General features: G+C 52.3%; 1 protein-coding gene across 3 annotated transcripts in view; it reads left to right on the forward strand.

Moving 5' to 3' along the window:
* Positions 1–280: 280 nt before the first annotated feature.
* The window catches only part of SLCO2B1 (solute carrier organic anion transporter family member 2B1), a 40,189-nt gene continuing 13,273 nt past the window's right edge, over positions 281–27,196 (forward strand). Inside the window, exons 1-8 of one of the 3 annotated variants that reach the window (XM_040659129.2) lie at positions 281–324; positions 4,380–4,435; positions 8,579–8,682; positions 16,883–17,020; positions 17,101–17,263; positions 18,760–18,987; positions 19,999–20,097; positions 20,865–20,995. In XM_040659129.2, the coding sequence (XP_040515063.1) occupies positions 8,602–8,682; positions 16,883–17,020; positions 17,101–17,263; positions 18,760–18,987; positions 19,999–20,097; positions 20,865–20,995 (840 nt within the window). In that variant the 5' untranslated portion in view covers positions 281–324; positions 4,380–4,435; positions 8,579–8,601. Of the gene's footprint in view, positions 325–4,379; positions 4,436–8,578; positions 8,683–16,882; positions 17,021–17,100; positions 17,268–18,759; positions 18,988–19,998; positions 20,098–20,864; positions 20,996–27,196 lie in introns of those variants that run through there. The other 2 variants (XM_417242.8, XM_015281021.3) reach the window with 2 other exon arrangements.

Raw genomic sequence — 27,196 nt, forward strand, 5'->3', positions numbered from 1 at the left:
GCAGTGGAGAAAGGGCAAAAAGCAAAGCCCAGCGTGCACCAGGACCACGCACAGGGCTTGCAAAGCCCCCCATCAGCACAACGCAGGGGGCAGCACTGTGATGTTTGGGGTTTGTTTGGGTTTTTGTTTTTGGTTTTTGTTTTTTTGGATTGCAGCTCAGGAAGGGAAATAAACTCCCATCAAAAGAGACGATTGCAAAAGTTGGGGTTAACACTGCACTGAGCTGAAGCCCCACCTCTGGGCTGGGAAAGTAAAAGCACTGAATGGCCCCGGAGGATCTGCCAAAGGGAAAGTTGCTCCCGGGACGGGGTGAATTCTACAACTGTGAGTGTCTCACACTGCTTTGCTCGCTGCCTTTTTTTTTTTGCGCTGCTTGGTTCCAGGGCTGGGTATTTCCAGCAGCCAGAAAAAGCTGAAATCAAATGGAAACAAAAGGCAGTGATTGCTGAGGGTCCTGTTCTGCAGGGGGCTTTCTCTCCTTGTCGCTTTCTCTCCTCTCTGCTTGCTTATTTCACTCCGTTCTTTCCAGCAAAGCAGCTCCGCTTCTTGCAGCAAGGTTTCCTGCACTCGAGGCTGCCGGGCTCCTTCCAATCCCAGTTTTGCTCCTTTGCTTATGGGAATGCCTCCCCTCACCCCACATCTCGGTGGCTTTGGGGATGACGGCCCCCTGTGGGGTGGTGGCACGTGGGGACCCCACGCTTTTGCTGGAGGGAAGAAGCCCTCAGCTCCAGTGCCGTGCACCAACGTGCAACGGTTGCTGATGGTATTTGTGCTCAGGAGTGGGGAGGTGGGGGGCAATGTGACGCGATGGGGGCAGCTCTGCATGGATGCAACGGTGTGGTGGTTGCAGAGAGCGCCTGCATTGCTGCTGGTCGTGGGGAGCCTTTGGTGCTCTGCCTGCAGACTGTAGGGTGGGTGGCGTTGGGTCCCTGCTGGGTTTGGCTCTGTTGAACTGCTCTGGGGTGAAGAACGCATTTCCTTGGGCGTGCAAATGGTGAAAGTGATGTATCCACCCCTGCAAAGCACTGGAGCAAGCCAGAACTGCAAACTAGAGCAGATAATGCTGGTGGAAGGCTCTGTGAGGGCTCCTCTGCCAGTGCCCTGCTGCAGCTTCCTGGTGGGCATGGGGACACCCAGAGGAGCAGCGTCCCATCCCAGGGACAGCATTGTCCTGGGTGGCTCACACCCTTCTCTCTGCCCATCTATAGGAGCTATTCAACCTCTTATTGCTGCGTTTTATTGAGTTTATCTTTGCTCAAGAGGCACGTGGTACTCTCTGCATGGTGCACGGGTGCTGCAAGGGCACATCCCTCCTTGCTCCTTTCCCACCTGGGTACGGCTGGGGCAGCTTTCAGCTGCACACCTCCATTTGCAGCAGCACTGTGGGCTTTCCTCCAGCCGTCGAATCCCAAATGAAACCCCACTCCTCCCCATTTCCTGCGGTGGATCAGTGTGCCAGGGGTCTCCGTGTTGGGTGACACAGTGACACAACCCGAGGCATGGAAGTCCCCAGGCTGGAAGTTTGGATGGGGGCACTGCGGGTTGGTTTGGTGGCCCCCTCTGGGGTTCCATGGAGCTGGGAAGTGGGTGAGGTGTGTGGGGTGGGATATGTAGACCAGGATGCTCTCAGGTCCCACAGCTTTGCGCCCAAGCCTGGCCGTGCACTGCTGCTCTCAGTGCTCCAGGTCCACAGTGCAATGGGAAACGACAGCAATTCAGCCCCAGGAGAGCTGCTCGGGGCTGGGTGTGAGCAGCAGGCAGCAGGAAGGTGGCCCAGCAATGCAAGCAGGGCAGAGCTGAGCTTCTCCAGGAGCCTTTCAGCATCCACATCTACGTGGCATCCCTCAGCTGTGCGTGATGAGCCCCTGCAGCATCCCTCGGTGCCTCTCCGGCAGGTGATGGAGCATCCGTTATCTGAGCTCCCATCAGGAGATGATTTCTCACCACCAGGACGAGCTGTATTGATTTGTTCCAACAGGCTTTTATTTTAATATTATCAGATGTCTGCAGAAATTTCATGACTGCAGTCTTCTCGCTCTCTGCCCCGCGCCGATCTCTGGCGCTCGGATGGCAGACATCGCAGAGGCGAAAAGCGTCAGAAGGGGCATTTTTTCCCCCTCTGTGCCAACGGGTTGAGCCTGCTTGTGGCTCCCATCTGCTTTGCCAGCCCAAAAATGCAGCCACCCCAACTTGGTGTGATGTGGTTGGGGTACGACCTGCTGTCCTTGCTCTCCAGATCGCTGTTTCCTCCCACCCCTCCACCTTCCGTGTGCACCATGGTTGGTGCCTGACTGCTAAATGTCAGCTTGAGGACGTGGCTGGGGAGGCTCATGACCCATCTCAGGACCTCAAAATGTTAGGTTTTTTTTTTTAGAAAGAAAAGGAGACAGCAGTGTTAGGATGCTGCAGAGCAGCGCAGGGAATTGCAGGCTTGAAACCTGCTCGGAATGCTGCAGTCCTCCAGGAGAAATCAGGATGGGATTGCTTTGGGATGCGGCTCCAGATGTGGATCCAGCTGCTGGAGCTCCGGCATCTCCTCCTTCACTGGGCTTTGCTGATCCGTCTGAGTGCTGCAGGAGGTGCTCCCAAACCTTCATTCGTGGTTCGCAGCCACGAATGACCCATGGCGGAGATGGGTTTGGGTTGAAAACTTGGTGAGCACTGGAAGAAGCCAGACGGGGATGTGGTTCCAGGTTGGAAAAGGCCTTCAAGGTGAGCATATCCAACCATCAGCCAGCCACCAAGCCTTGTCCCCCAGTGCCACATCCACACATCCCTGGAGGCATCCAAGGCCAGGCTGGATGTGGCTCTGGGCAGCCTGGTCTGCTGGTTGGTGACCCTGCACATAGCAGGGGGTTGGAACTGGATGAGCATTGTGGTCCTTTTCAACCCAGGCCATTCTATGATCTCTCAAATCCTCCAGGGATGGGCGCTCCATCACCTCCCCAGGCAGCTCATCCAATGCTTGGCTGCCCTCTCCATGATGAAATCCTTCCTGAGATCCAATCCAAACCTCCCCCTGTGGGGTCAGTGGGCACAGTGGGGATGGGGTGGTGTTGGACATGAGGATCTCCGAGGTCTTTTCCAACCTTAAAGAGTCTATGATTGTAGGAGTGGGCATGGTAGTGACGGGTTGGGGTTGGACTTGGGGATCTTGGAGGTCTTTTCCAGCCTTAATGATTCTGTGATTCTAATCTGTGGGTCAAAGATCACAGGCCAGGCTCCTTAGGGCTCATTGCAAAGCCCACCACTGACGCTGCATGATCTAGCACCAGCAATACTGCCAGCTTTGGTTAAAAGGCTGTGCCCAAAATACTTGTTTTTTCCCTCAATCTGGCTCCAGCACCCCTTGCTGCACCGGACTGTGGCTGTGCTTGGCCATCAGCCTCCCTGGCTCCTTGTCCCACCATTGCCCCTTAGCGTCACCATCTTTCGTATCCGCTGTGTTTCCTCCTGGTATTTATAATCAGCTCCACTCAGCATCTCTTTTTTTTCTGGCTGGGGACATTTTGCACTTCTCCTCAGCTCCTCTTTCAGTTCCCTGTTCTTTGTAGCAGCATTTCCTCACACCTTCCCTCTCATCCATCCCTTTGGCATTGCTTAACCCTGAGCAGCTCTTACTGCAGTCCCCCGAAGAGCTGTGATGCTCTGCGAACTCATCCATGGAAAATGGGACCGTATGGAGGGCCGATTTCTGAGGATGGATGCCACTCCATCGTGTCTGTTCAGCACAGGGACTGTTCTGATGTGACCTTCGAGGTTGTGGTTATTACCACCACCATCCTCAGGAGCAGGGGAGGTGGAGCTACAAGGTAAACTGTCCCACAAGAGGAGAAGGCACTGGAGAGCAAAGGGACGGAAATGCAGAGGCCGCAGAAGGAGCAGGGAGAGATGAGGTCTCCTGTCTCAGAAAAGACATCAGCAGTGCGGCTGGGAATTGAGCAGTCACAGCCATCCCTCGCAGGGATCGCTTCCAAAGGCTCTGCAGCCATCAGGCTTGGGTCAGGACCCATCAGAGTGCGGTCAGAATTGATCAGATTGGGTCAGGACCCGTCAGATTTGGTCAGAACCCATCAGGTTGGGTAAGAATCCATCAAGTTGGGTCATGACACATCAGCTTTGGGTCAGGATCCACCAGGGTTGGGTCAGGACCCATCATGTTGAGTTAGGACCCGTTGGAGTTGGGTCAGAACCCACCAGGTTTGGGTTAGAACACATCAGGATTGGGTCAGGACCACTGCAGCCCCCCACTGCCCCCATGCTCTTGCTGCTTTGCGTCTCAGGACGCATCCTGCTCTGTGCAAAGCAACGCCGTGCTCAGCCTCCCTGCAGCTCCTGCCCTTGCAACTGTGTGAACTCTGCAATTGTTGTGCTGGCAGTTTTACAAGCAGGAGTGCAGCTCAGCTCAAGGACACGCAAGGGATCATCCACACAGGTCTGTGGCTCCGCACGTTGAGTTGTTCCCCGTAAGGTTTTAGGCAGCACGTTGAATAACCTCGTTTACTGATTTGCTGCTGCAAATATTTGTCTTTGCTGACTGCAAACATGGTTCAGCGTCCACAGTGGAGGTGAATGGATGGACAGATCTCCCAGATGTTGGGGTGGGATGGAGGGTTACATGCTGCAGTGTGGACTTCAGGACTGCTGTGGGATAAAGCATTCCAATGGGACGTCTCCAACACTGCTCTGCGCTCTGTCTCCGTTCTCCCTCCTGTGCAATAAGCCCAATCCCGGGGCAGAGGAGCTGGGATTGGAGGGGTTCCCTCACCACCCACTGTCACATCCCATAGGTTTCAACACCAGTTTTCTCTTTCTTCTTCTGAATTTTTGCACTTCCCAGTAGCAAATTTCCTTTTCCTTTGCTTGTGGGTACCATGCCATGTGTCATCCCGGTTTGACGTGTTGCTGAGCTGGGCTGATCCCATTTTCACTTTCTTTTTTGCCCTCTGCTGTGTCACTTCCCTGACAGCTCCCATTTCAAAGGGTGACTGAGCTGGGCTGCTCCCATTCTTTTTGCCCAGTGGTGCAGGATGGAAGCAGCTTTGGGGCACAGTCATACATCTGTTCCCTCTCTCGATCTTGTTCCAGTGGGGGAATTGTGTGTATACAGCATCCATTGGCAGTGGCATGGGCTGCCCAGGGGGTGATGGAGTCGCATCCCTGAAGAGTTCCAGAAGCGTGGAGATGTGGCACTGAGCGGTCAGGGGGCACAGTGGGGTGGGTTGGGGTTGGGTTTGGGAATCTTGAAGGTCACAGTTCCGTGATCCCATGATTCTATGACTGGTGCATGATGGAAATGGGCTGACCGTTGGACCTGATGGTCTTGGGGGCCTTTTCCAACTGCAATGACTCTACAATTCTATGATTCTGTTCCTTCTGCTGTACTACAGAGCATCTTCTCAGCCACTTCCCAAACCAGCTTCCCAATTAACACAGGGGCTCATCACCACACACAGACACTGCTCCCACTTTACCACCGCAGAGCGCAAATTACTGGGAAATCCCACAGAAAGGAGTTGGATAAATGGAGTATTTGTTGGCGTGAGGTCTCCCTGCGGGGATTTGCTTTGCAGTATTGCATTCACTGCTATTCTCCAAAGCTGAGCCCAACGTGTGCTTTCCCCCCTTGTTCAGATGAGAGGAGTTGTGCTGTTTAGTAAAGACTTTGCAATGGGGTTATGTCCACAGGGGTGGTGTTGGGGAGCAGGGTGGTCAGGAATGGCAATATCTTATGGTGTGGAAGTGGCACATCCAGGCTCAGCATTGCACACCCCCGTCCCCAGCATCCCCAGGCTCTGCCCTAACAAAGGATGCAGCGACCCAGGCTGTCGGTTTGGAGAAAATAAGATAAGTCCTTGGCTTGCAGCTGGAGCAGTGTCATCTGGAGGATGTGCAGACTCAGACCTGCCCTTTCCCTCCCTAAGCAAATGCACTGCATGCTCCTGTCATCTGGGGGATGGGGGAGGAAAGGTGAAACACTGAGCTCCAACAGAGCAGCATCGGGTGCAGGAAACACCTTGCTGGGGTGCAGCAGCTCTGGGGTGCGTTGGGGGTGGGAATGCACGTGGCAGCACAGGAGCAGCTGCAGCACTGCTCTCTCTGGCAGCACCGCCAGCAGCACTCGTGCAGCTCACTGCAAAAACGTGTCGGGTTGTGCAAACAGAACCGAATTGCTCCCGGGTCATTGATTGAGGTCACGTGTTTGTAAACAGCTCTGCATGCACAGCATCTGCCAGCGCCACGGGCAGACCCGGGGCTGTTTGCTTTGGCGGCAGTGCTTGCAACACACACAGTGTTTGCCATCCCCGTGCAGGACCTTTGCAAGGCAGGATCGTTAATGAAGTCTTACACTTTGAACTGCTCATTGCCCTCAGTGCCGGATCAAAGTGCTGCTTCTGTTGTTCTTTTATTCTCAAAGGTTATCTGTGGGTGAGCAGCCATCTAAACGCAGTAGATTTCTCTCTGTAACCCCACAGTGTTTGGGGTCTCAGGAGAGAACACAGCAATGCCCACAAGACATCTGGCAGGAGGCGTTCATGGTGGGATGGAGCCAGGCTTGGCCATGCGTCCACCCAATTGCTCCTCCAGACCTCAGGATTTGCTCTTTGCAGCTCCATCAGAGTGCCCCTTCGGTGCTGTGGCTCCAGCAGCCAGCTTTATGGCTGTCAATAATTCATCAGAAGGGCAATACGGGACGCTGCGCTCTGCAGCCAGGCGGATGCTTCTTCTCCTGTGCTGCTCGTGCTCTCCAGAGGTTCAGGGGGAGCTTTTGGTGGAAGCTTTAATTTATGATCAAATTTACTCTATCGATCCCGTCGTAGCGATATCTTGTCTCTGCAAAAGGGGCTGAGGGCAGCGATTGCTTTTTGCAGAGGAAGCCAAGGAGCCGGTAAGCGAGCAGCCTGGGATTTACTTCTCCCATGCAATGCACTTAAGGGCTGATAAACACCACAATTAAGCCATCTCCTTCCCGAATTTACTTCAACCCACGTGTTTGTTAATTTGTTGGAGGTTACCATACCCGCTCCTTCGCTTCTCATCTTGGAGGAAATAAAACTATACCAAAAAAAAAAAAAAAAAAAAAATAAGGCAAAGCCCTTTGCCACATTTGCTGTGGAGTCTGCAGGCACCAAAATGGGAACACCTATTGGGGTGTGCTGATCAATTAGCCGCAGCCTAATGGGTTTAGCATGCTTGCAAACAATGCAGGAACTTCCTGCTCAGGAAGTGTGGGCACTGAATACCCAACCCTGCTAAAAACCCAAACCCATCGCTCACTGCGGAGACGGGGGAGGATGGAGCCAGGCGGAGGGAGGGAGGTCAGAGGTGTAGGAAGGAGTTCCCATGGATTTCTATTCCTTTGTGCAGTTCGGTTGAGATGGTTGTGAAGCCAGGAAGCAGGCGATGCTTCCAGGTGAGGTGCAGCCCCATCACCAAGCCTTGTCCCCTAATGCCATATTCACACGTCCCCTAAACCCTCCAGGGATGGGGCCTCCACCACTGCCCTGGGCAGCCCCAGACCACCCTCTCCATGAGGAAATTCTTCCTGAGATCCAATCCAGACCTCCCTGGTGTGACTTGAGGCTGGAATAATTCTATATCTTGGAATTTGGTCCAGGCACAGGGGGTAGATGTGGCACTGAGGGACATGGGTAGTGGACATGGTGCGATGAGTTGGGGTTGGACTTGGGGATCTTCAAGGTCTTTTCTGGCCCTGATGCATCTGTGGCTGTAGGAGTGGGCATGATGGTGATAGGTTGATGGTGGGACTAGATGGTCTTAGGGAACTTTTCCAACCCAACCCATTCCATGGCTCTATGGTCTTCATAGTCCCTTCCAACCCAACCTAAACCAGCCTTACCCAACTCATTCTATGGTTCTTTGATATTTAAGGTCCATTCCAACCCAACCATTCCAGGGTTTTATGGTCTTTGATGTCCCTTCCAACCCAACATATTCTATGCTCCTATGATGTTTAAGAACCCTTCCAACCCAAACCTTTCAACCCAACTCAACCCAACGCATTCTGTGGTTTTACGATTCTTAAGGACCCTTCCAACCCAATCCTTCCAACCCAACTCAACCCAACCCAATATGTTCTATGGTTCTATGATTCTTAAGGACCCTTCCAACCCAACCCTTCCAAGCCAACCCAACCCAACATGACTCGTTCTATGGTTCTATGATCCTTAAGGTCCCTTCCAACCCAACCATTCTGTGCTTCTATAATTCTAAATTCATACAATTCAGTCATTCTATGACTGGGATTCAGGAATGCCAGAATCCAGGCCCCACCTCTCCTTCCTCAAGCAGTTGGTACTTTGATCATAATTGATAATTCTGAACCTCTCGTGCACCCTGGGGATGAATGTGCTTGTGTTTTGTGTGCTGCTTCTTTTTTTTTTTTTTTTTTTTGCAGAAAGGAAAAGCTAAAAGAAAGGAAAACTGAGAATCATTAATATGATGACCATGTGCTGGTTCCGTGGGCGTTTGCAAAGCATGACAGGACTTTGCTATGCTGAGCAAGGCAGATTCCGACGGAGCACTGAGCTTTGTGCCACATGATTTATTTTGGCAGGAGGACAAAGCAGACCTGACAGAATGACAAGTACTGCTACAAAGAGCAGCTGCCCGGATCGGTCCCGGAAAGCATTCTGCAGGAACCCATTTCTCAGTATCAAGGTAAATGCCTCCTGCTTTCTGTAACCCCTTTGGTTTTGCTGGCCTCGAGAAGCTTAGCTTCCTGCAGAAGGCATTAATAGGATTGCTGCTTATTCCTACAGAAATGTAGGCATCTAGCTGGCGTAAACCCTGCTGCTGTGTGCATTTATTCCCAAGCAATGACTCAGGCCACACGCCCTTCATTGGCCCCCATGTGGATTCAGCCAGCTCTGTGTTTTGCTATTGGGTATTTGGGCCGTCCCGTGTTCCGGGGCACACAAGGGGATGGTTCCTGCACATCTCCCCCTGGAGCTCACCTGGGCACAGTGCAGGCAGCCACATGGGTCATGTCAAACCTCTTTGAGGATCTCCAGAAGTCAATGTCTGTGAGTGGTTCGCTCTCTCCCGGAGCACCTGTAGTGCTGAGCCATGGGAAAGCCAGGTGGAAGGTTCCTTCTCAGAGCTGGGAAGAAATGTGGGGGACAGAAGGAACCACTGGTGAAGGTTCTATTGGAGAAGGCAATGCACAGTGCCTTCAGCGATGTTCAGAAGGAAAAAAAGGCATAAACACTAAGAAACATCTGCAAATTGGGCAGAAAACATTGCAAATCAGCTCCAACTGCTGCCTTGCAGGAAGAAATCGAGTGCTCAGCAGGCGTCGGCTCATACTCCATCTTTTGTTCTGCAAAGTTTGGAGGTTTCGTGCTTTTTGCTCGCGTGCCCGAGGAGGCAAACAACCAAAGCCAAGCAGCAGCTGGGCGGTGATTTATCTGCTCAATGGAGCGTGTCATTGAGCTCGTGAGGATCAGCTTTCAAGACGCTCTTTAAACAAAGAGAAGTGGATGTTATCTATGGTGACACTATCTATCCCAGTATTATCTTTTAAAGAAAGGGAGAGGACCAGTGCTGGGGCTCTTGGGTGAATAAATGGAGGACAGGATGGGAGGCGCTTCCATTGACCTACTGGAGTTGGTGGTGAGTTGGTGAGGATGGACATATAGACCGTCTTCAAAGGCCATATAGACTTCTTCAAAGTCCTATGGAAATGCAATGTCCTGTTGGACTCAGGGCCACCATATGTCCCCAGTTAAAGACAATTTAATGCTACCAGCAGTGTAGCTGGAAGTCAGTGTCAGAGCCTCACCAGGCTGTAGGGAAAAAGATCCCAGTAGGGGGTAAGGCACAAGATTTCTCTGCCATTTTAGTGAGGAATATTTGTTTAGGTTTGTGGGGGTATTTTATTTTACAAAGGTGGGTGAATTTAACCCTCTCATCCCCTGCAGGTCACAAAATGATCTCAGAGTCACATAGGCAGCGGGTCACCAGAAATGCATGGGCTGGGGGCACAGGACCTGAGCTTTCTCCCCCACCCTCTTTCCATTCCCTGCAGTTCTAACTTTTTCACATTCCAGCACGAACATCTTTAAATATAAAACCCCATTGATTTTTCCTTACAAAGATATTTTAAAGTGGTTGGAAACTCCAGCGATGAAAGCCGCTGGGGTGCAAAGTCAGCATGGATCTTTGGGGAGAACCAACATCCACTTTGCTGAGTGAGACGTCCACGAGGGCAGGTGCTCAGGAGGCTCTTGGGGAGCTGCAGGTTGGACATAGGCAGCTCTCAAACTGGTGGCATGTGCTGGAATTAAACCAGGAGGTGTTGGGAGCCCACCCCAAGAAGGGCTACAAGTGAGGGATTTGGGTGGAAATGGGGGGAGGGGGTACCCGTGTTCCTCATAGATACCATACAGCTGGATTTCTGCTTGGAAAGATGAGCAAGGAAGAATCATAGAATCATAGAATGATGGAATAGCCTGGGTTGAAAAGGACCCTCATCCTTTTGCTCATCCAGTTCCAACCCCCTGCTATGTGCAGGGTCGCCAACCAGCAGCCCAGGCTGCCCAGAGCCACATCCAGCCTGCCTTGAATGCCTGCAGGGATGGGGCATCCACAGCCTCCTTGGGCAACCTGTTCCAGTGCGTCACAAACTCTGACTGATCCTTCGTGGTTGCAGAACCAACCTCACCAAAGCCACGGCCAGGCATGACCAAGGAGAGCAATGCCTCTTCCAGTTCTGTGTTCCACTCTGAATGGTCAAAGGGCTTCTTCTCACCCGTATGGCACAGCTGGGCTTGCTATCTCCAAGTAAACAACCGTACTCAGCACACGATGTTTCCTCCAAACCTTCTTTTATTTTTATTTTTATTTTTGATTTTCAAGAAGTTCTGTCACCCTGTGCAGTTTCTAAATGAGTAGACGACTTCCTTATAGGAGATAACTCCAAGCCCAGTGCTTCCAGAAACACAAAACAATTGCACAGTGCAGTTGGTGCATTGGAAGTGGCTGAGGGTTGCAATTTTTATCAGTACTCATAGATGGGGGTGTGAAAACCAATTGCTGTGTGTCCAAAGGGGGTGGAGAGGCATAACTCAAGCTGTCCTCCTGGGGAGTGTTCCATGGGCTGATGAGCCATGAACTCCAAAAGATATCTGACAGTAATTCCTGCAGTGCTATACGTAACTGCTGGACTGATAACACTGGAACAGATAATGTCAAGATAGATAATGTCAACATAGATGATGTCAGGATAGAGAATGCCAGAATAGATAAAGTCAGGCCTGCTGATGCTTCCACTGAAGTCCAACACCCTGGCAAAGACCTGAATGCATGACTGCCCATCTTTCCAGGGTGCACCTGACCCTGGATTCAGCCCTTGATGTCTTCTGCTCTGTGCTCTGCTTGAAAGGCAAACCGGAGCTGTCCTTGCCCCACACCTCTGTTACCAGTCATTCAGATCAGTGCTGGAGCCTTACACCCAGTTCCATGCAACGGGTTGCAATTGAACTGGAAAACATAATGGAAGCTTTGTAAGAGTCTTCTTTTTATTCCCAAACCACTCAAAGGGAAGTTACTGGTGATCAACCCCCAGTTCCACATTTTGCTTCCTGCCTAGAGTTGGCTGCATTTCTGTATTCCCCTATGAGTGCAGAGTAGGAGCACTCATACTGTGCCAACACGATGCAAGGCTTCGGAGAGAAGAAACTGCAGAGTTCCTGTGGTGTCTTTCAGAAACATAAGGAAAAAACACCGAGTTTCTCCAAGAGCCCACGATAGCTGAGAAGCACTGCTGAGAATTTTGCTCCCTGTTCCTCCTGTGGGACGCAGGACAATCTGGTGCCTGATCCATCTGGTGGTCTTCTATGACGGAGGGATGGCATTGGTAGACAAAGGGAGGGCAACTGGTGTTGCCTACCTGGACTTGTGCAAGGCCTTTGGCATAGTCCTGCACCACACCGTTGTCGCTGAGTTGGAGAGATACGGGTTTGAAGAGTCAACTGTTCTGTGGAGAAGGAATTGGTTGCATGGCCACAGTGGTGGTGAGAAAGTGGTGGTCAATGGCTCCATGTCTGGGTGGGGCAGTGACAAATAGTGTCCCCCAGGGGTCTGTTCTGGGAACAGTGCTCTTCAACATCTACCAGTGACAGCGATGGTGGGATCAAGAACACCCTCACTGAGCTGTGCAGTTGACACAAAGAAGGAGGATGCCATCCAGAGAGACCTGGGCATGCTTGAAAAGTGGGCACCCAAGAACTCAGAGGGGTTCAACAAAGCCAAGCGTAGGTGTTGGGTAGGGGCAATCCTGGATATGAGTACAGACCAGGAGAAGAACTCCTTGAGATGCAGAAATCCTGGAATGGCTTAGATTGGAAGGGAGCATAAAAATCATCCAGCCCCCCCCCCAACCCCCCGTCACCTAGTTCCAACCCCCTAGCAGAGGGGGTTTTGCTTTGGGCAGATGTCCTAGATGCAATCTGACCATCCCTGCAGACCCAACGCTGGACGTGGTGGTGGCTCAGGTCCCTGATGGGATCTCATCTTGCTCCGCCTCTCCCTGGGCTTCCAGGAGAGTGTTTACCTTCAGGTCCTGCCTCCTCCAAGGTGTTTCCTGCAGAGAAGTCATCTGGGAGGCATCAAATGTTTATAAAAACTGCATTAAAAAGCCTCTCCCTTCCTTCCTCTTCAGCCTACGCAAGCGCTCATTTGGAGTTTCCGAGTCGTTAGCACACTGCCAATTTATAAGGGAGGGGATGTGAGAGTGGCTTGGCCCTTAATGGGGAGGAGATGCCAAGCAGCTGCTTTTGGGGTTTCTTCTGGGAAGTGTGTCCAGCTGTCAGGCACCAGGGGCTCATGCTTGCAGACCCACCTCATATCCCAGTGGTCTTCTCCCCAACTGAAGGGTTGGCAGTTGGACTTGATGATCTCAGTAATCTTCTCCGACCCTAATAACCCAACGACTCTATGAGTGGGCCCGGTGGGGATGGGTTGGGGTTGGACTTGATGACCGCGGAGGTCTTTTCCAACCTTGATGATTCTGTGATTTTGTGAACCCAGCTCTGTGAGCCTAATGATGATTCTTTGATTCAAACTCCATTGTGGTTGGGGGAGATGCTCAGCGCAGGAGGAGCTGTGGTTCCATGGGCTGACGGGGACACTTCTGAGGGTGGCTTTAGGCTGCAGGAGGGTTGCCTCTCAGCCAAGTTTCATATATATATTAAAACAGTGGGTCTTTCTGAGCTCCTGAAACAATAGATCTAGAGGATTCAAACTTCATTGTCGCGATGCCCATCTGACCCAGGCAGATTTATCCCACTGGTCCCAAGGCAGGGTCTAAAATAACTAAATGGCACAAAAGGATGAGACAGAGGCCCTGTTCCACATCCTATCTCCCTGCCCAAGCTGAGAAAACCATAAGATATCATCTTTATCCTCACGTGTCCAGCCCTGATGGCCTTCTGCCCCAGAGGGAAGAAGAGGACCGATGGGACCTTGTTGGATGTCCCATTGGAACCCCATGGCAGACATGGTGCTGGGGCACAACTGCAATGGTGCAAACTGGGAATCGGACACCGGCAATTACCCACTCTCTGTTTATTTGTTCACTGAAATGTTCCCCAGCCTAACAATGCCCTGTGGTCAGGGCAATGACTCCCTGAGGAGCACAAGAAGGAGACGTGGCCTCACAGAGCTTTATTTGCAAGGCCTCCCACTTGGCTGCCCAAGAAAAGCAAATTCACCACTGTGGAGGAATGGGAAGCGCAGAGGTTCTTCCAGATTTTGCAAATAACTGAGCTTTTCTGTGATGCTTTTCATTTCCCCAGGACTTGTTGGCTTAAAATGACTGCATAAGTTGGGAAAAGCGTGGGCAGTGGTCTTCGTGTTTGCTTGCTCCTTGCTTTTCAACCTTTGATCGCTAACAGTCATTTTATAGGAGTCGCGTGCTGAAGAAAAGAGGTCAAATTGTTTAATGAAAGACCAAAGCAGCCCTTCTGCTATCGATATCTCCATCTCAGGATGCTGTGCTCTGTTGAGTGTCCTTCCTTTTGCTTCGCTGCCAGTGGTTCCTGCAGTGGTTGCACCATTGCAGACCTCCCATGGCTCCTGCTTTCCCCGTGGGGTCCTCCTTCCAGTTCTGGGTTTTGTTCTCCCATGAGTGTATATTCCTCTCCATCACTGGGAAGTCCCAGGGAGATGTTTTCATCCCCAGATTCCCAGCAGATCAGGGATCTCCGGGGCTCACATCCTCTGCATTGCAGTGTGCTGTCTATATGGCATTGCTCAGGGCCAGCTGCCACGTTCCCCCTAGAATAGGAAGCTGAGGACTGGAGACTATCCCCATTTTGGGTGAAACTCCCTTGTTTTGGCGGAAACCCTCTTGTTTTTTTGGAACCCTTAGGGTTTTTTTGTGTGTGTGTGTGTGTGAAAAACCCTTATTTTTGATGAAAAACCCTTATTTTTTGGTGATAAACCCTTATTTTTAGTAAACCCCCCCTTCTTTTGGTTGAAACCCTATAGTTTTGATTGAACCTCCCTTTTTTGATTGAAACTCCCCTGTTTTGGGTGAAGCCTTCTTACTTTTGATGAAACTCTCTTGTTTGGGTTGAAATCCCCCCTTTTTTCACTGAAACTCTTGTTTTGTTTGAACCCCCTTTATTTCTGGTGAAACCCCCCTGTTCTGGTTGAAACCCCCTTGTTTGGGTGGAAACTCCCTTGTTTTGTGAAATCCCCTCTTGTTGTTTTTTGAAACCCCCCCGTTTGTGTTGAGATTCCTTTTGCTTTGGTTGAAACCCCCTTTTTTTTTTGGTGAAACTTCCATCGTTGGTTTCCTTTTTGAACCCTCCTTGCTTTGGGTGAAAGCCCCTTGTTTGGGTTGAAACCCCCTTGTTTTTGTCATAACCCCTTGTTTTTTGGTGAAACTCCCTTGTTTTTGGTGAAACCCCCTTGTTTCTGGTTAAACCCCATTGTTTCTCATGAACTCCCCCCTTATTTTTGGTGAAATCCCCTCGTTCTGGGTGCTTGGGAAACTTGGCAGGATGACTGCTGGCTATTTTTGCCATGGCATTGGCACCAGAGATTGCCCCCAGCCTGCTTCCGTTGTAAGCACAGACCTCACCACTGGGACAGAACCAAACCCCATATCCAGCAAGCTGGACTGGAGGAGATGGGAATGCATGGTATTGAGGGCCAGGAATCACAACCTGTGCTCTGAGAGGTGGGAAGGGATGGGGAAGGGCGAGAGGTCTGTAAACACCTGGATATCTCTGCAGGATGAGATGCAGGATAGCAGGGATGCCTGTCTCTCCAGCAGATCCGATGGCCACCAGCCTGCTCCTCTTTTCCTGGCGGATAACCAGCTGGTGGTGGAGCCAGAAGCACTGGGGTCCCTTCCCAGAGCTGTCACCAAGCCATGTCGAGTCCTCTGCAGGCATCTCTCTTTTCTGTGCTTTATTCTGCCCGTCTTATCTAGCTGGCGTCCTGCTGTGCAGGATGACAACATGTGGATGAAGGTAGTGGTACCCACACCCTGGTGCTCCATAGGGTACTGAGGTGGTTTGGACTCATTTGGAGACCGGGAAAGGACGTGGTGAGCCACATGGCAGTAGGGAAAGAGGCTGGCCATCACCTCCCTCCCTTTACTGAGTGCAGAGATGTGGGTGAAGGGAGACTCCATCCCTCCTGGGATGGTTCATTTGATGATGGAGGGATGTGAGGAGCTGGAGGATGGATGCGGCCCTCAGGCATGAGTTTATTGGGGCATGTGTTCACAAATCACAAATACACCCCAAACCTGGGAGGAGGTGGGGTCAGGGTTTTGTTCTGGGATGCTGGCAGTCTTTGACAAGTTTTCCTTCTGGAAATGAAGAAGAGCCATCCCATTTTCCAACAGAAGGTGATTACATCCTTTGCATCCAAGCCTTAGCAAGAGCTAAAAGTAAAACAAAAAATGGGGGAAAATGGAGATCTGAATTCCCCTCCCTGACCTCTTCCTGAGGTCCCCCCTCTCTTCTCTAGAGGAGCTGCTCACTGTCATGTTTGGAAGGGCTCATTCCCATCCCGGATCTCCTTGCCAGCACTGGGGTGGCTGCTGAGGTCAGGCTGGCTGGGTCTGGGAAGGTTGCACAACTCCTGCTGTAGGGTTCAGGCCGGGGCCAACACAAGCGAGCAGCAGCCCAAGTGAAAGGATTTGTTGATCCAAAGCCATTTATCTGCTGAAGAAACTGCGCTCTCCTTACAAGCATTAACCCTCCGGTCATTTTGTGCAGAGAACTACTTAATGGTGGTGATTGAACTTCAGAAAACCACTGCTGGCAGGAGCAGAGAGAATATTCCATAGAGCCATTAGGACTGGAGAAGACCTCTGAGATCCCCAAGCCACCCCCGCCGTGCCCAATGACCACATTCCTCAGTGCCACATCCCCACGGCTCCTGAGCACCTCCAGGGATGGTGACCCCACCACCTCCCTGGACAGCTGTGCCACCGCTCAGCCACTCTTCGGGGAAGAAATTTCTCCTAATATCCAACCTGAACCTCCCCTGGTGCAACTTAAGGCCGTGTCCTCTTGCCCTATCGCTGTCACCTGGGAGAAGAGGCTGACCCCCACCTCACTACGACCTCCTTTCAAGAGGACAGTGAGGTCTCCCCCGAGCCTCCTCTTCTCCAGACTAAACCATCCCAGTTCCCTCAGCTGCTTCCCCATACGATTTGCATCATCTGGGTCAAGCAGTCATAGGAGATGAGGTTGGCCAAGCAGGACCTGCCTTTCACGAGCCCACGCTGGCTGTTTTGTGTTCCATGACCATGCCTTAGTGCAGGAGTCGCACAAACGCTTCTGTTGCAGCGTTGCAGCTCTCAGTAACCGATGCTCTCTTTTTGTGTTGGCAGTTCTTTGTGTTCTGCCATGGGTTGCTGCAGCTCTCCCAACTCCTGGTCTCCAGCTACCTGAAGAGCTCCATCTCAACCATCGAGAAGCGCTATGGCCTCTCCAGCAAGACGTCGGGGCTGCTCGCGTCCTTCAACGAGGTGAGCCCTGTTCGCTTCTCCCATCTCCCACGCTCCTCTGCTGGCATTTCTGAGGCCTCTTGCTTTGTGTCCTGCTGCAGGTGGGGAACACGCTGCTGATCGTCTTCATGAGCTACTTTGGGAGCCGCGTGCACCGGCCCCGCTTCATCGGCTGCGGTGCCATCCTGGTCTCCTTGGCCGGGTTCCTCATGTCCCTCCCTCACTTCATCACAGGACCCTATGAGTACGACCAGTCCATTGCCAGTAGGTACTCTAGGAACTTATCTTATGCCTTTTGGGATAGAGGAAGGAAACGATCTTCCCTTGAGGTGTCAGCAGTTGAAAGCTGAGTTTGAATGAGTGAATGAAAACATCCCAGCACCCAACGGCAACAGCTGCCCATGGGGAAGCAGAGCCAGCTTGTAGTCTGGAGCCAGAGGGAAGGGCATGAGGATGGGCATGAAGTTTGGTTCCCCTTGTCCCCTGCAGCTCCTTGCTGCAGCCAGGCAGCAGGAAGGTCTTCTCCAGGCATCGGGGCTCTCATCTCCCATCAGCTGCACCAAGATGACCTCACTCATATCACAGAAGCCAGCTCTCCCATCAGCTGCACCAAGCTGAGCTCACCCACGTCAGCTGTTCCTTTACTTTCATTTTCCTAACTGAGATAAGGCACGGTGCATACATTGACCCCTGAAGCTTTTTATGGGAAGGAAAGTGGAGAAGTGGCGGGAAGAAGTAAGGATGGCAGAGGGGGTGAAATGTCATCTGCAGTGGGTGAGCAGCAGCTTTGCACCCATCTCCTGCTTGTGAGACATCTCCCTTCCTGCCCACGTGCAGCTGAGCCATCTCAGAGGGATTTTGGGGTTCTAGACCCCATCTTGTGAGATACAGTCACATATATATTGCTCATGGAGAACAGGGTCAGGGTGGAACTGGGAATTTCTTCCTGGAAGAAGGCAAAGGGACGAGAAGAAAAGAAGGGAGAAAACTTCTCTCTCGTGACACCATCCCACATTGCCAGAGAGGTGGTGGGTGCCCCATCCATGCAGACACCCAGGGTCAGGGGATGGGGCTCTGGGCACTGATGGAGCTGTGGGTGTCCCTGTGCAGGGAAGTGGGACCAGGTGACCTTCATGGATCCCTTCCAAATCAAACCATTCTATGAAGTCCTGCCACAACGCTCCAGCAAATCCTGTAGGAGCCTCCAATAAATGCCTTTTCTCTGTCTCGTCAGAGGACAGCTGGTTTGCTCAGCTACGGGCACCAGAGGAAGATGGAATAGGTGAATAATTCACAGCTGCACACAGGGGTCAGGTGTGAATGGTGGTAGGATAACAATTAACCACTGTTTCTGGAGTGGATGGCACAGGTGGCTCTGTGTTGAGCACTTGATTTGGGGTATAACCATAAACATCCTGTTATAAACACCTCCCCTACGGTCTTATTCAGGTTGCCCAAGGAGGCTGTGGATGCCCCATCCCTGCAGGCATTCAAGGCCAGGCTGGATGTGGCTCTGGGCAGCCTGGGCTGCTGGTTGGTGACCCTGCACATAGCAGGGGGTTGGAAATGGATGAGCACTGTGGTCCTTTTCAACCCAGGCCATTCTATGGTTCTATGATGTGGTTATATTTCTGTTTTTCCTGCCCACTGCAGGGAGATTGGAAGCAGATGATCGTTAAGGTCCCTTCCAACCCAAATCCCTCTTGCTGCACTCTTCCTTTCTCCTGACCAACCCTCAGACCCCCTCCTTGTCCCCACAGGTGTGTTCAGCAACACCACTGACCTGTGCCAGCCCGAGGGGCTGGGCTCCTCAGGGAACCTCAGTGACTCCATCTGTGCCCCCCACACTGCCAGGGAGAACCACGAGGTCCTCCTCGTCATGTTCATCGCCCAGGTGCTGCTGGGCATCGGCGGTGTCCCCATCCAACCCTTTGGGATCTCCTACATCGATGACTTTGCCAGTGAGAGGAACTCCCCCCTCTACTTGGGTAAGACTGGGGCAGTGGTGGAAAGAGGGGAAAACAGAATTAGCCCTCTGTAGCAAGAGCAGACAGACCAGGTGTGCAGGAAAACGATTTAGGGGAGAGACTGGGATCATTTTTAGGTGTGGGGAAAATGAAAGGAAGCTGAAACAGCAGGATCAACCATCGAGAGGGTAGGCAAGCATCCTTCAGTGAGTGGGGGGCAGATGCATGTGAGAGAGGTCTCATGGTGGTGGGGTGGATGAGATGGTCCACGCAGGTCCTTCAAGCCCTTTGACATCTATTGTCTGTATTTTGAGCTGGATGGGCCTGCAAGGATGCAGGCCTGCAAAAACAGGTCACTGCTGCCTGGAAGTACCGTACCAAATGGACGACCCATTTTTGGAGAGAGCCAAGGTCAGGCTGTATGGGGCTCTGAGCACTGATGGAGCTGTGGGTGTCCCTGTGCACTGGGGGGAGTGGGACCAGATGGCCTTTAAGGTTCCCTTCCAGCTCCAACCATTCTGTGGTTCTCAATTTTGCTCCACACCTTTGGAGCTTATTTAGAAGGATGGGAGTGGAACCTTCAGCCTGTTCATTGTTTTCAACAGCAATTCACATAGAAGGGTTTGCTGATAACTGTTATCACCTTCACCCTGTGAAGGACAGGCAGTAAACCGTGGCAATGAAAATTAACGCACATGGCGTGACTACGTCAAAAGTCCCTCGATCAACTTTCTTTTACCTAGATTTATGATGTCAAAGGGCACATCTTGTTCCTCGGGGGAACTTCAGCTTGCCTAGGGGGCTGGAGAAAAGCAGCAAGGAAACACCTGAGTTTTGCAAAACCTTTCCTGCAAAAGGAGCCTGGAAAGCATGGGGTTGTTATCCCCATAGGTAGGATAGATCCCAATAGGAGAGAGGTGAGAAAGCTGCTGGGAAGCAGCCCACGGTGGGGGCAGGCGTGGTGGGAGCCACCTCCTGCCCCCTCAGCCCCTTTGCCCGGGGCTGAGCCCCTCTCTGCTCTCTTCCCTGCAGGCATCCTATTCTCCTTGACCGTGGTTGGGCCGGGGGTCGGCTTCATGCTGGGCTCTGGCATGCTGCGTTTCTACGTCGACATCGACAAAGTGGCTGGAGGTGGGTGAGGGCAGCCCTGCTCAGCCATCCATCCCCCATCGTGCTGTGTTGCTGAGGAGTGAGCTGAGATGGAGCCCTGGGCAACCTGGTTGGGTGGGTGACAGTCCAACCCTCAGCACAGAGTTGGAATTGGATGACCCTTAAGTGTCCTCTCCAACCCAAACCCTTCTGATTGGTAGCATGGCGTGAGCCAGGTTGGATGTTGCACTGTGGGATGTGGCTTTGGTACAGAAATGTCAGTGGTAGGTGGACGAGGTGACATTGGAGGTCTTTCCCAGCCTCGGTGATTCTATGCTTCCACGGAACCATGGAATACCTCAAGTTGGAGAGGACCCACCAAGACCAGTGAGCTCAGCTCCTGATCCTGCTCCTCACCACCCAACCCCATGGCTGAGGGAGATATCCCAGCCATCCCTGAGCTCCAACAGCTCAGGGCCATGCCCATTGCCCAACGGAGCAGAACCTTCCCCTAACACTCAGCCCGACCCTTCGTGCCACTGATGATTCCCCAGCCCTCCAATTTATTGAGATCTCTCTGCAAGGCCTCTCTACCCAGGAGGGACTCATCACCTTCTGATTTATTATCAGCTGCACATTTACTTAGTGTACCTTCAGGCTGCTCAGACCCCAGAACTGACAGTCCCCAGGGTGGGAACCTCCTCTACGGAGCACACCGTTGTCTTGGGTGCCTGGGGCCACTCAGCACCACCCCTTTTAGTGCACTGTGGGACTTGGACTAAACGCCATTCCATCTATTTGTGTTGCAGATGAGGTCCAGCTGACCAACAGAGACCCGCGGTGGGTTGGTGCTTGGTGGCTTGGCTTCCTGGTGGCAGCCAGCCTGGTGGCCGTGTCCGCGGTGCCTTATTTCTTCTTCCCACGGGAAATGCCGAAAGAGGTAGGAGGGGGTCTGCGGGTGGTCCCCGTGGCATTGCACACCAACGTCCTTCCTCAAGGAAGGACGTGGTGTATGGGCACGGTGGGGGTGGGTCAACGATTGGACTTAATGGTCTTAGAGGTCCTTTCCAAGCTTCACGATTCCGTGAGCAGGCATGGTGGGGATGGGTTGGGGTTGGACGTGATGGTTTTGGAGGTCTCTTCCAACCCTAATGACCCTGTGGTTCTGTGAGTGAACGTGGCAGGGATGGGTTGATGGTTGGATTCGATGGTGTTGGTGGTCTTTTCCAACCTTAATAATTCTATTATGTGAGCTGTGGTTTGGTCTCGTCCCAGCATCAGATGTTCTCACTTAGGCCCTATGCTAAGCACAGCCCAGCTGAGTGACACCCAGCCGTGTGCAAGCAGCTCAATGGATGTGATGATTTCATGGTGGGACACAAAAGCAGCCCTTCTGTGTGGGAACATATAGCACCAGGCAAGCCCTATGTGATGGAGGTCCTGCTTTCTCACCCTCCTGGCCCAGCTGCACTCCCCACATCCCAGGAGAAGGAATGGTCCTTCTCCTTCTGCCTTGTCCATCTTGGGAGCTGCTGGCAGCTGTTACACTGCTGGCCAACGTTTCCCGCACCTGATGAGGAAGTCAGTCCTGTTCCATAGGAAATACAAACAGTGGAACAATGCATGCCCAGCTTTCTTTAGAAGTGCCCTGGCTGCGTTTGAAACACTGAGGCTGGTGGGTAGTTTATCTCATTTCCACTGCTAAACCCCATTTTTTCAGCACTCGCTTGCACACGGGGTTGCAGCACCCAGCTTTGCTCACCCCTCAGTGTTCGCCAATGGGGTCTCAACCTCTCCAGACCCCTGGTGAGTGCATCCAGGCTCATGACAACACACAAAACAGCTGGTGGGCTTCCCAGATGCTATGCTGGGCTGTGGGTCCTGGCTTTGGAGCGTGGCAGAGGACGACTCAAAGCATGTTGTTCTTGTAGAGGAGGTGTGACACAGGAAGGCTGGGAATGCTTTCGGCTGCTGGAGTCCCGTGGAGGTGCCTGGTTGGTGAAATAACACTCTTCTCAATGCCATGATCATGCTGCAGCCTGTCTGGCTGCTTCTCACATAGATTGCATCTCAGGACGCGAACACTTGCCTGAACAAGCACGTGCACCACCTGGTGCATAACAGTTCTTTGTTTCTCTGGAAATTCCACATCAACAAGTGATTCTTCAAGAGATTTGGGCTCCCCCTGCCTTGCAAAGTGTCACCAGTTGGACCAGTTGGGTTTTTGGGGGATGTCGTGTTCTACCCCTGTTGTGTTCCCAGAAGTGCTGCAGCCCTGTGGGGAAATGGAGAGTCCTTCTGCCTTCATCTTGCTTTCTCCCAGCTCGCTTTGTTCACCTCATCTGAGCTCCTGGCGGTCCCTCCAGACCACAGCACACCTTCCCCAATGGGCATCATCCCACAGACACCCGATGTGTCAGTCTCGTTGGCCAAGAGAGGGTGAGGATTTTCATTCTACAGCCACGTTTCATCTTTACAGCTTCTTCCTTTGAAGTTCCTGGGAGGACTTCTGCACTCTATGTTAATGCTAATGAGAGTTCACTCCTTTGATCTTTTTTTCATGAATCAATCACTCCATCAGAGCTTTTTTTGGTCCTCTGCTTCAAAACTCATCAGTGCACTTCTAGCATCCTGAATAACGCTACTGGAGGGGACCACCACAGCAAAGCCACGAAGTTGTCATCATCTCAAGCCAAAGATGAGGAGGAAAGGCCTTCAGTGGACAAACCGCTTCCAGCCAAGACCAGTTTTATTCCAGTCATTCCAGTTTAATGCTGCCTCCACGTGTCTGAGCCATTTCTCAAGGTTTTGCCCCACACCTTGAGCATCTTCCAGTTCCCCAGTAGACAGTTGGGTCAGTGCTGTACCATCCATCCCGGGTCTGAAAGGGGAAAAGGTGCCCTCTGAACACCCGAAACGAAAGAGGAAGCACTAACCTTGTTCAGCACCGTGTGGAGGACCTCTCCAACCCAAGGAGCCCTCTTTTCCAACCATCCTGCAGCTCACTGCAGCAGGGCCGGTGCTTCCCCACCTCTCCTGGAAAAACCATCCACAGTTCTTCCTTGTGTCATCATTCTTACTCCCTCCATGGTTGCACCACGTGGAGATGGACCTGGAGTATTTGTTGTTCTCGTTCCGACCTACTGGATTCCCGTTATTTATTCAAAGTCTGGTGTTGTTGAAGAGGGAGAACGGGACGCTGTGATGCATCCTTTGTCAGCCCCCAACCCAGCGTAGCCCATCCATTTGAGGGACACGTGTGTGCAAACCAGAAGAGATGACTGGGACAAACCTTCTTTGGTGTTGGGTCCTTCTTCATCCCAGAGCCCCACGTGTGGTGCATCAGCTTGGAGAAGTGCAACACCGGGGCTGTAAGGAAGCATGAACCTGAAAGGAACCGTGCCACCGAAGATGGGAGGGAGACAACAGGGGTGGCCAGTGGATTCATTCCTTTGCAGTGGATTCTTGAGGGCATTTCATGGCAGGACTGGAGGGATGCAAAGTGTGGGAGCTCTCAGGACATGCAGCAGTGCAAAGGCCCTGTGTTGGCCCCCAGAGGGCATCTGCTGGGATTTCTGCTTTGTCCCTGGGTGAGATGCATCCCGTGTTGCCCATCCCTTCAGGTCTCACTTGTAATTCACCCCTGAATTGTTTGAGGAGATGCTTGAAGACAAAGGGGAGCACCAAGGCAGGAGACCTATGCAGCAGAGCATAGACCACCTCCCTTCTTCCATGGTTAAGCCCATCCCTCTCATGACTGGATGATGGTAGGGGTGGGTTGTGAGGGTTAGGGTAGTATGGTTAGGTTGAGTTTGGACTTGATGATCTTGAAGGTCTTTTCCACCTGAGCAGTTCTATGATTCTATGATCCCAACAGCGTCTCACACCGTGGGGCAGGAACTGGCAAACCTAGGACAACACCCTGCAGACAGACCAGCAGGGAACTTCCCAGGTCCCATGCCGTGGGATGGCAGTGACTTGTCCTTTTGTGTCCCAGGGACCTCGTGCAATGGAGAGGAAGTGGAAAAATAACTTCTCCTATTTCTCTCTTGGGACAAATAGTCCACATTTATCCAAATCCTCCCACGTTGATCCAGCAGTGACATGGTCTGCTTCCAGGGCACAGAGGAAGCAAAATAACCCACAGGGAACTGCCAGTGGTCTGCCCCTTTCGTGTTGTCAGCTGGTGGCCAAAGGTTAAAGAGCTGGAGCAGGGGAATTCAAGCGTTTGTTGGGAATCTTTCTCCCCAGAGCCCCCAGGGCTTCCCCATTAAAATCTCTAAGCACCAGCCAGGAATTAGAGGACATTTGGACGTTGTGTTGAGGGATGTGGTTTAGTGAGAACTATTGGTGATGGGTGGATGGTTGGACTGGGTGATCCCGTGGGTCTTTTCCACTTTCCAGTGGTGGTTCTGTGATTCTATGACATGATCTGGGGAGCCCTCGGAGGCCAGGTGGTGGAGTGCAATGGGCAGAGTGCAATGAAGCGGCTGCTTTACAGGAACGGGTCGGTCTCAGCGGTTGGATTTTCCCAATGGAATGTTAAACACAGGAACAGCTAAAAATAATCAGCTGGCTCCACCTGAGCAAGGCTGCGGGATGGCTATTGCAGCACTCAGGGAAATGGGGCCCGGGGGGACAAACGTCTGCTGGAAGAAGCACAGAGGAGCGTTTGTAAGGAGCACGACCTTGCCAGGAGGGAAATGGGTGCTTTTTCAGGCGATGAGGTTTCACATTTTGTTTGTGCAACACCTAAATAGGTTCGCTGACCTCGCTTTGCACTGAGCCTGGAGCAGCAGGTTCAGCGCAGCCTGAGGGGAAATCTGCCAGAAACCCCAAATTAAGCAGAGAAAATCTGTGTGTCACAAAGGGGGTCATTTATCCCCTTCTTCCTGTGGTGTATCTGCATGAAACCAGGCTGCAGTTGCCACCTCCATCTGCCTGTCCTGCAGAGCAGGTCCTGCTCTTCCCCTGGCTCCCAGCCCTTCTCCGTTGTGTCTGATTTATTCTTGTCTGTGCATGGAAGCAGGACAAGAGGTGATGGGCTCACGTTGCACCATGCTCATGTTTTCTTCTCCAAAAGAGTGATCAGGCACTGGCACTGCTGCCCAGGGAGTTGGGGGGGTGGGGGGGTCGCCATCCCTGAAGGTGATCCAGAGCAGTGGGGATGTGGCACTGAGGGATGTGGGGCACTGTGGTGTGGTGGGGAGGGTTGGGGTTGGACGTGGGGGTCTTGGAGGTCTTTTCCAGCCTCAACGAGTCCATGAGCCTATGGTTTTGCTGGTGCTTCCTTGGAGAACCCAGCCAAAACCCCTCAACTGCCTCCTTCACCTTCCCAAGGAAAAAAAAAACCATTGCAAAAGGAAAGGATGCAACCTTTTGGAGCCCCATCCATTGAGCCCTCTAAGGAACAACCCTAAAGAAAAACAGCATGGGGCCATTCTGCACAACATTTCCCACATTTGGTTGTTTTCATTTGGCAACACACCGCAGCAGGAGGCCGGGAAGCGCCGAGCCACCAACCTGTGCTGTTTCACCCAGTGATGTCAGTGTGCCAACGCATGATGCAACACTGAAAGCCCCGCAGCAGGCAGGACCTGCTCCCTCTCCGCTTGCTTTCCCAGTTTCCCTGCTTCACCCCTCAGGAATGCATTTCCTCCTGCAGGCATATATTGTGAATCTGAGCCAATGCAGTCGCGTTCTCCTCCAGGGCTTTGCTCCTTGTACGGAGACGCGCACAGAGCCATCGTGTTTGCACAGAGACTGGGGGGATGCTGATGACTGAGGATGTGGATTTGGCTCAGGGTTTGCAGCCCTGCATGCTGCTCCCACTCTGAAACAACAGCAGCTGTCAGCTGGAAGAGCTGCAGTGAGCAACAGCTCGAGTTCATTTTTCGGAAAACGCTGTGGTTTTTTGCTCCTGCCTGTCTGGTCCTGATGGAAAAGCGAGAGGAACTGGATTTATATCCGTGCATTTGAAATGATTATATCAGTCTCTGTGCTCCACACGAAGAAGGAGCTGCACAGACCCCACTGCTGCTGTGCAGAGACTCTCCAGAAGAGACGGTGGCATTCGCAGCACGGGACGTGGTGACCTTTCCAGTGTTTAATGCCGTGCTTTCAGGGAAAAAGAGCTCATTTCAGCCAGCAAACCATCCAGCTCCTTTAGGGAATGTGGAACATCTAATTTCCATCAGATGAACTCATTTGTCTGACTCGTGTTGGCTGATGTGGGACCGTCAGACGCGGCTCCCAGGGCTGCTGGCTGAAAACGTGCTGTGGTTTTCCATCAAACCACACTCCCCCTGAGCTCTCTCTCCATGTTATGCTTTTGTAGTAGCACTTCTCGCCTAATTCATGCCCTCATCCCATGAGTAAAAAGCCTGCGGGACGGGGGATTGGATGTGCATTCAAAAACCCCCCCTCTCCCTTGGCTTCCCTCTTGCTGGCGCAGGATGATGTGCAGGGATGTTGGGTGCTGCTCTTGGACGGCTCCTGAGGAGGTCGGGATGGAGCTGGGGTGATCCAAGGACCCCGTGTTCCACCTCTCCTCTTTCTCTCTGCTTCAGAGTGGTGGCAGCGGGACAGGCAGGGTGTGGATCCCACCCCTACAGAGCTGTAACCACCAACTGACAATGAATTAGGGCTGTAAGCACCGAGACCCGGACCCATCCACCCTCCAGCTGTGCTGATCCACAGAATGGAGGTCCCTTCCGTGGAGGGAAAGGATATCCCTCCCATGCTGCTATTCTTCTGGGGGGAAACCTATAAAGACACCAGAAGAGAGCAGAGCTGCTAGAATCCAGCTGGGATTCCCATAATCCAGAACAGTGGAAAGAGGCTGAGAGAGGTGAGGGTTCTGCAGCTGCACAGCGCAAACCAGAGCCCTTGGCACATCCCCATTGTTGCCTCTGCATCCCCATATCCGTCTGCACTAAGGAGAAATGCTCATCCTCCATCCCAAACTGGAGAAATTCACATCCTCCATCCCAAATGAGAGCTCCCTTCTCCTCATTTAGGTACACCTCGCCCAGCGGTCCAGGTACATCGCTTCTTGGGTTTGTGTGCCCATGGATATTTATGAAATACGATTCAGTCCTGTGGGGAAAAGGGGGAAAAAATGGCTCTTAGCCCTGTAATG

Source organism: Gallus gallus, chromosome 1 (assembly GCF_016699485.2).
Source record: "Gallus gallus isolate bGalGal1 chromosome 1, bGalGal1.mat.broiler.GRCg7b, whole genome shotgun sequence".
NCBI lineage: Eukaryota > Metazoa > Chordata > Aves > Galliformes > Phasianidae > Gallus > Gallus gallus.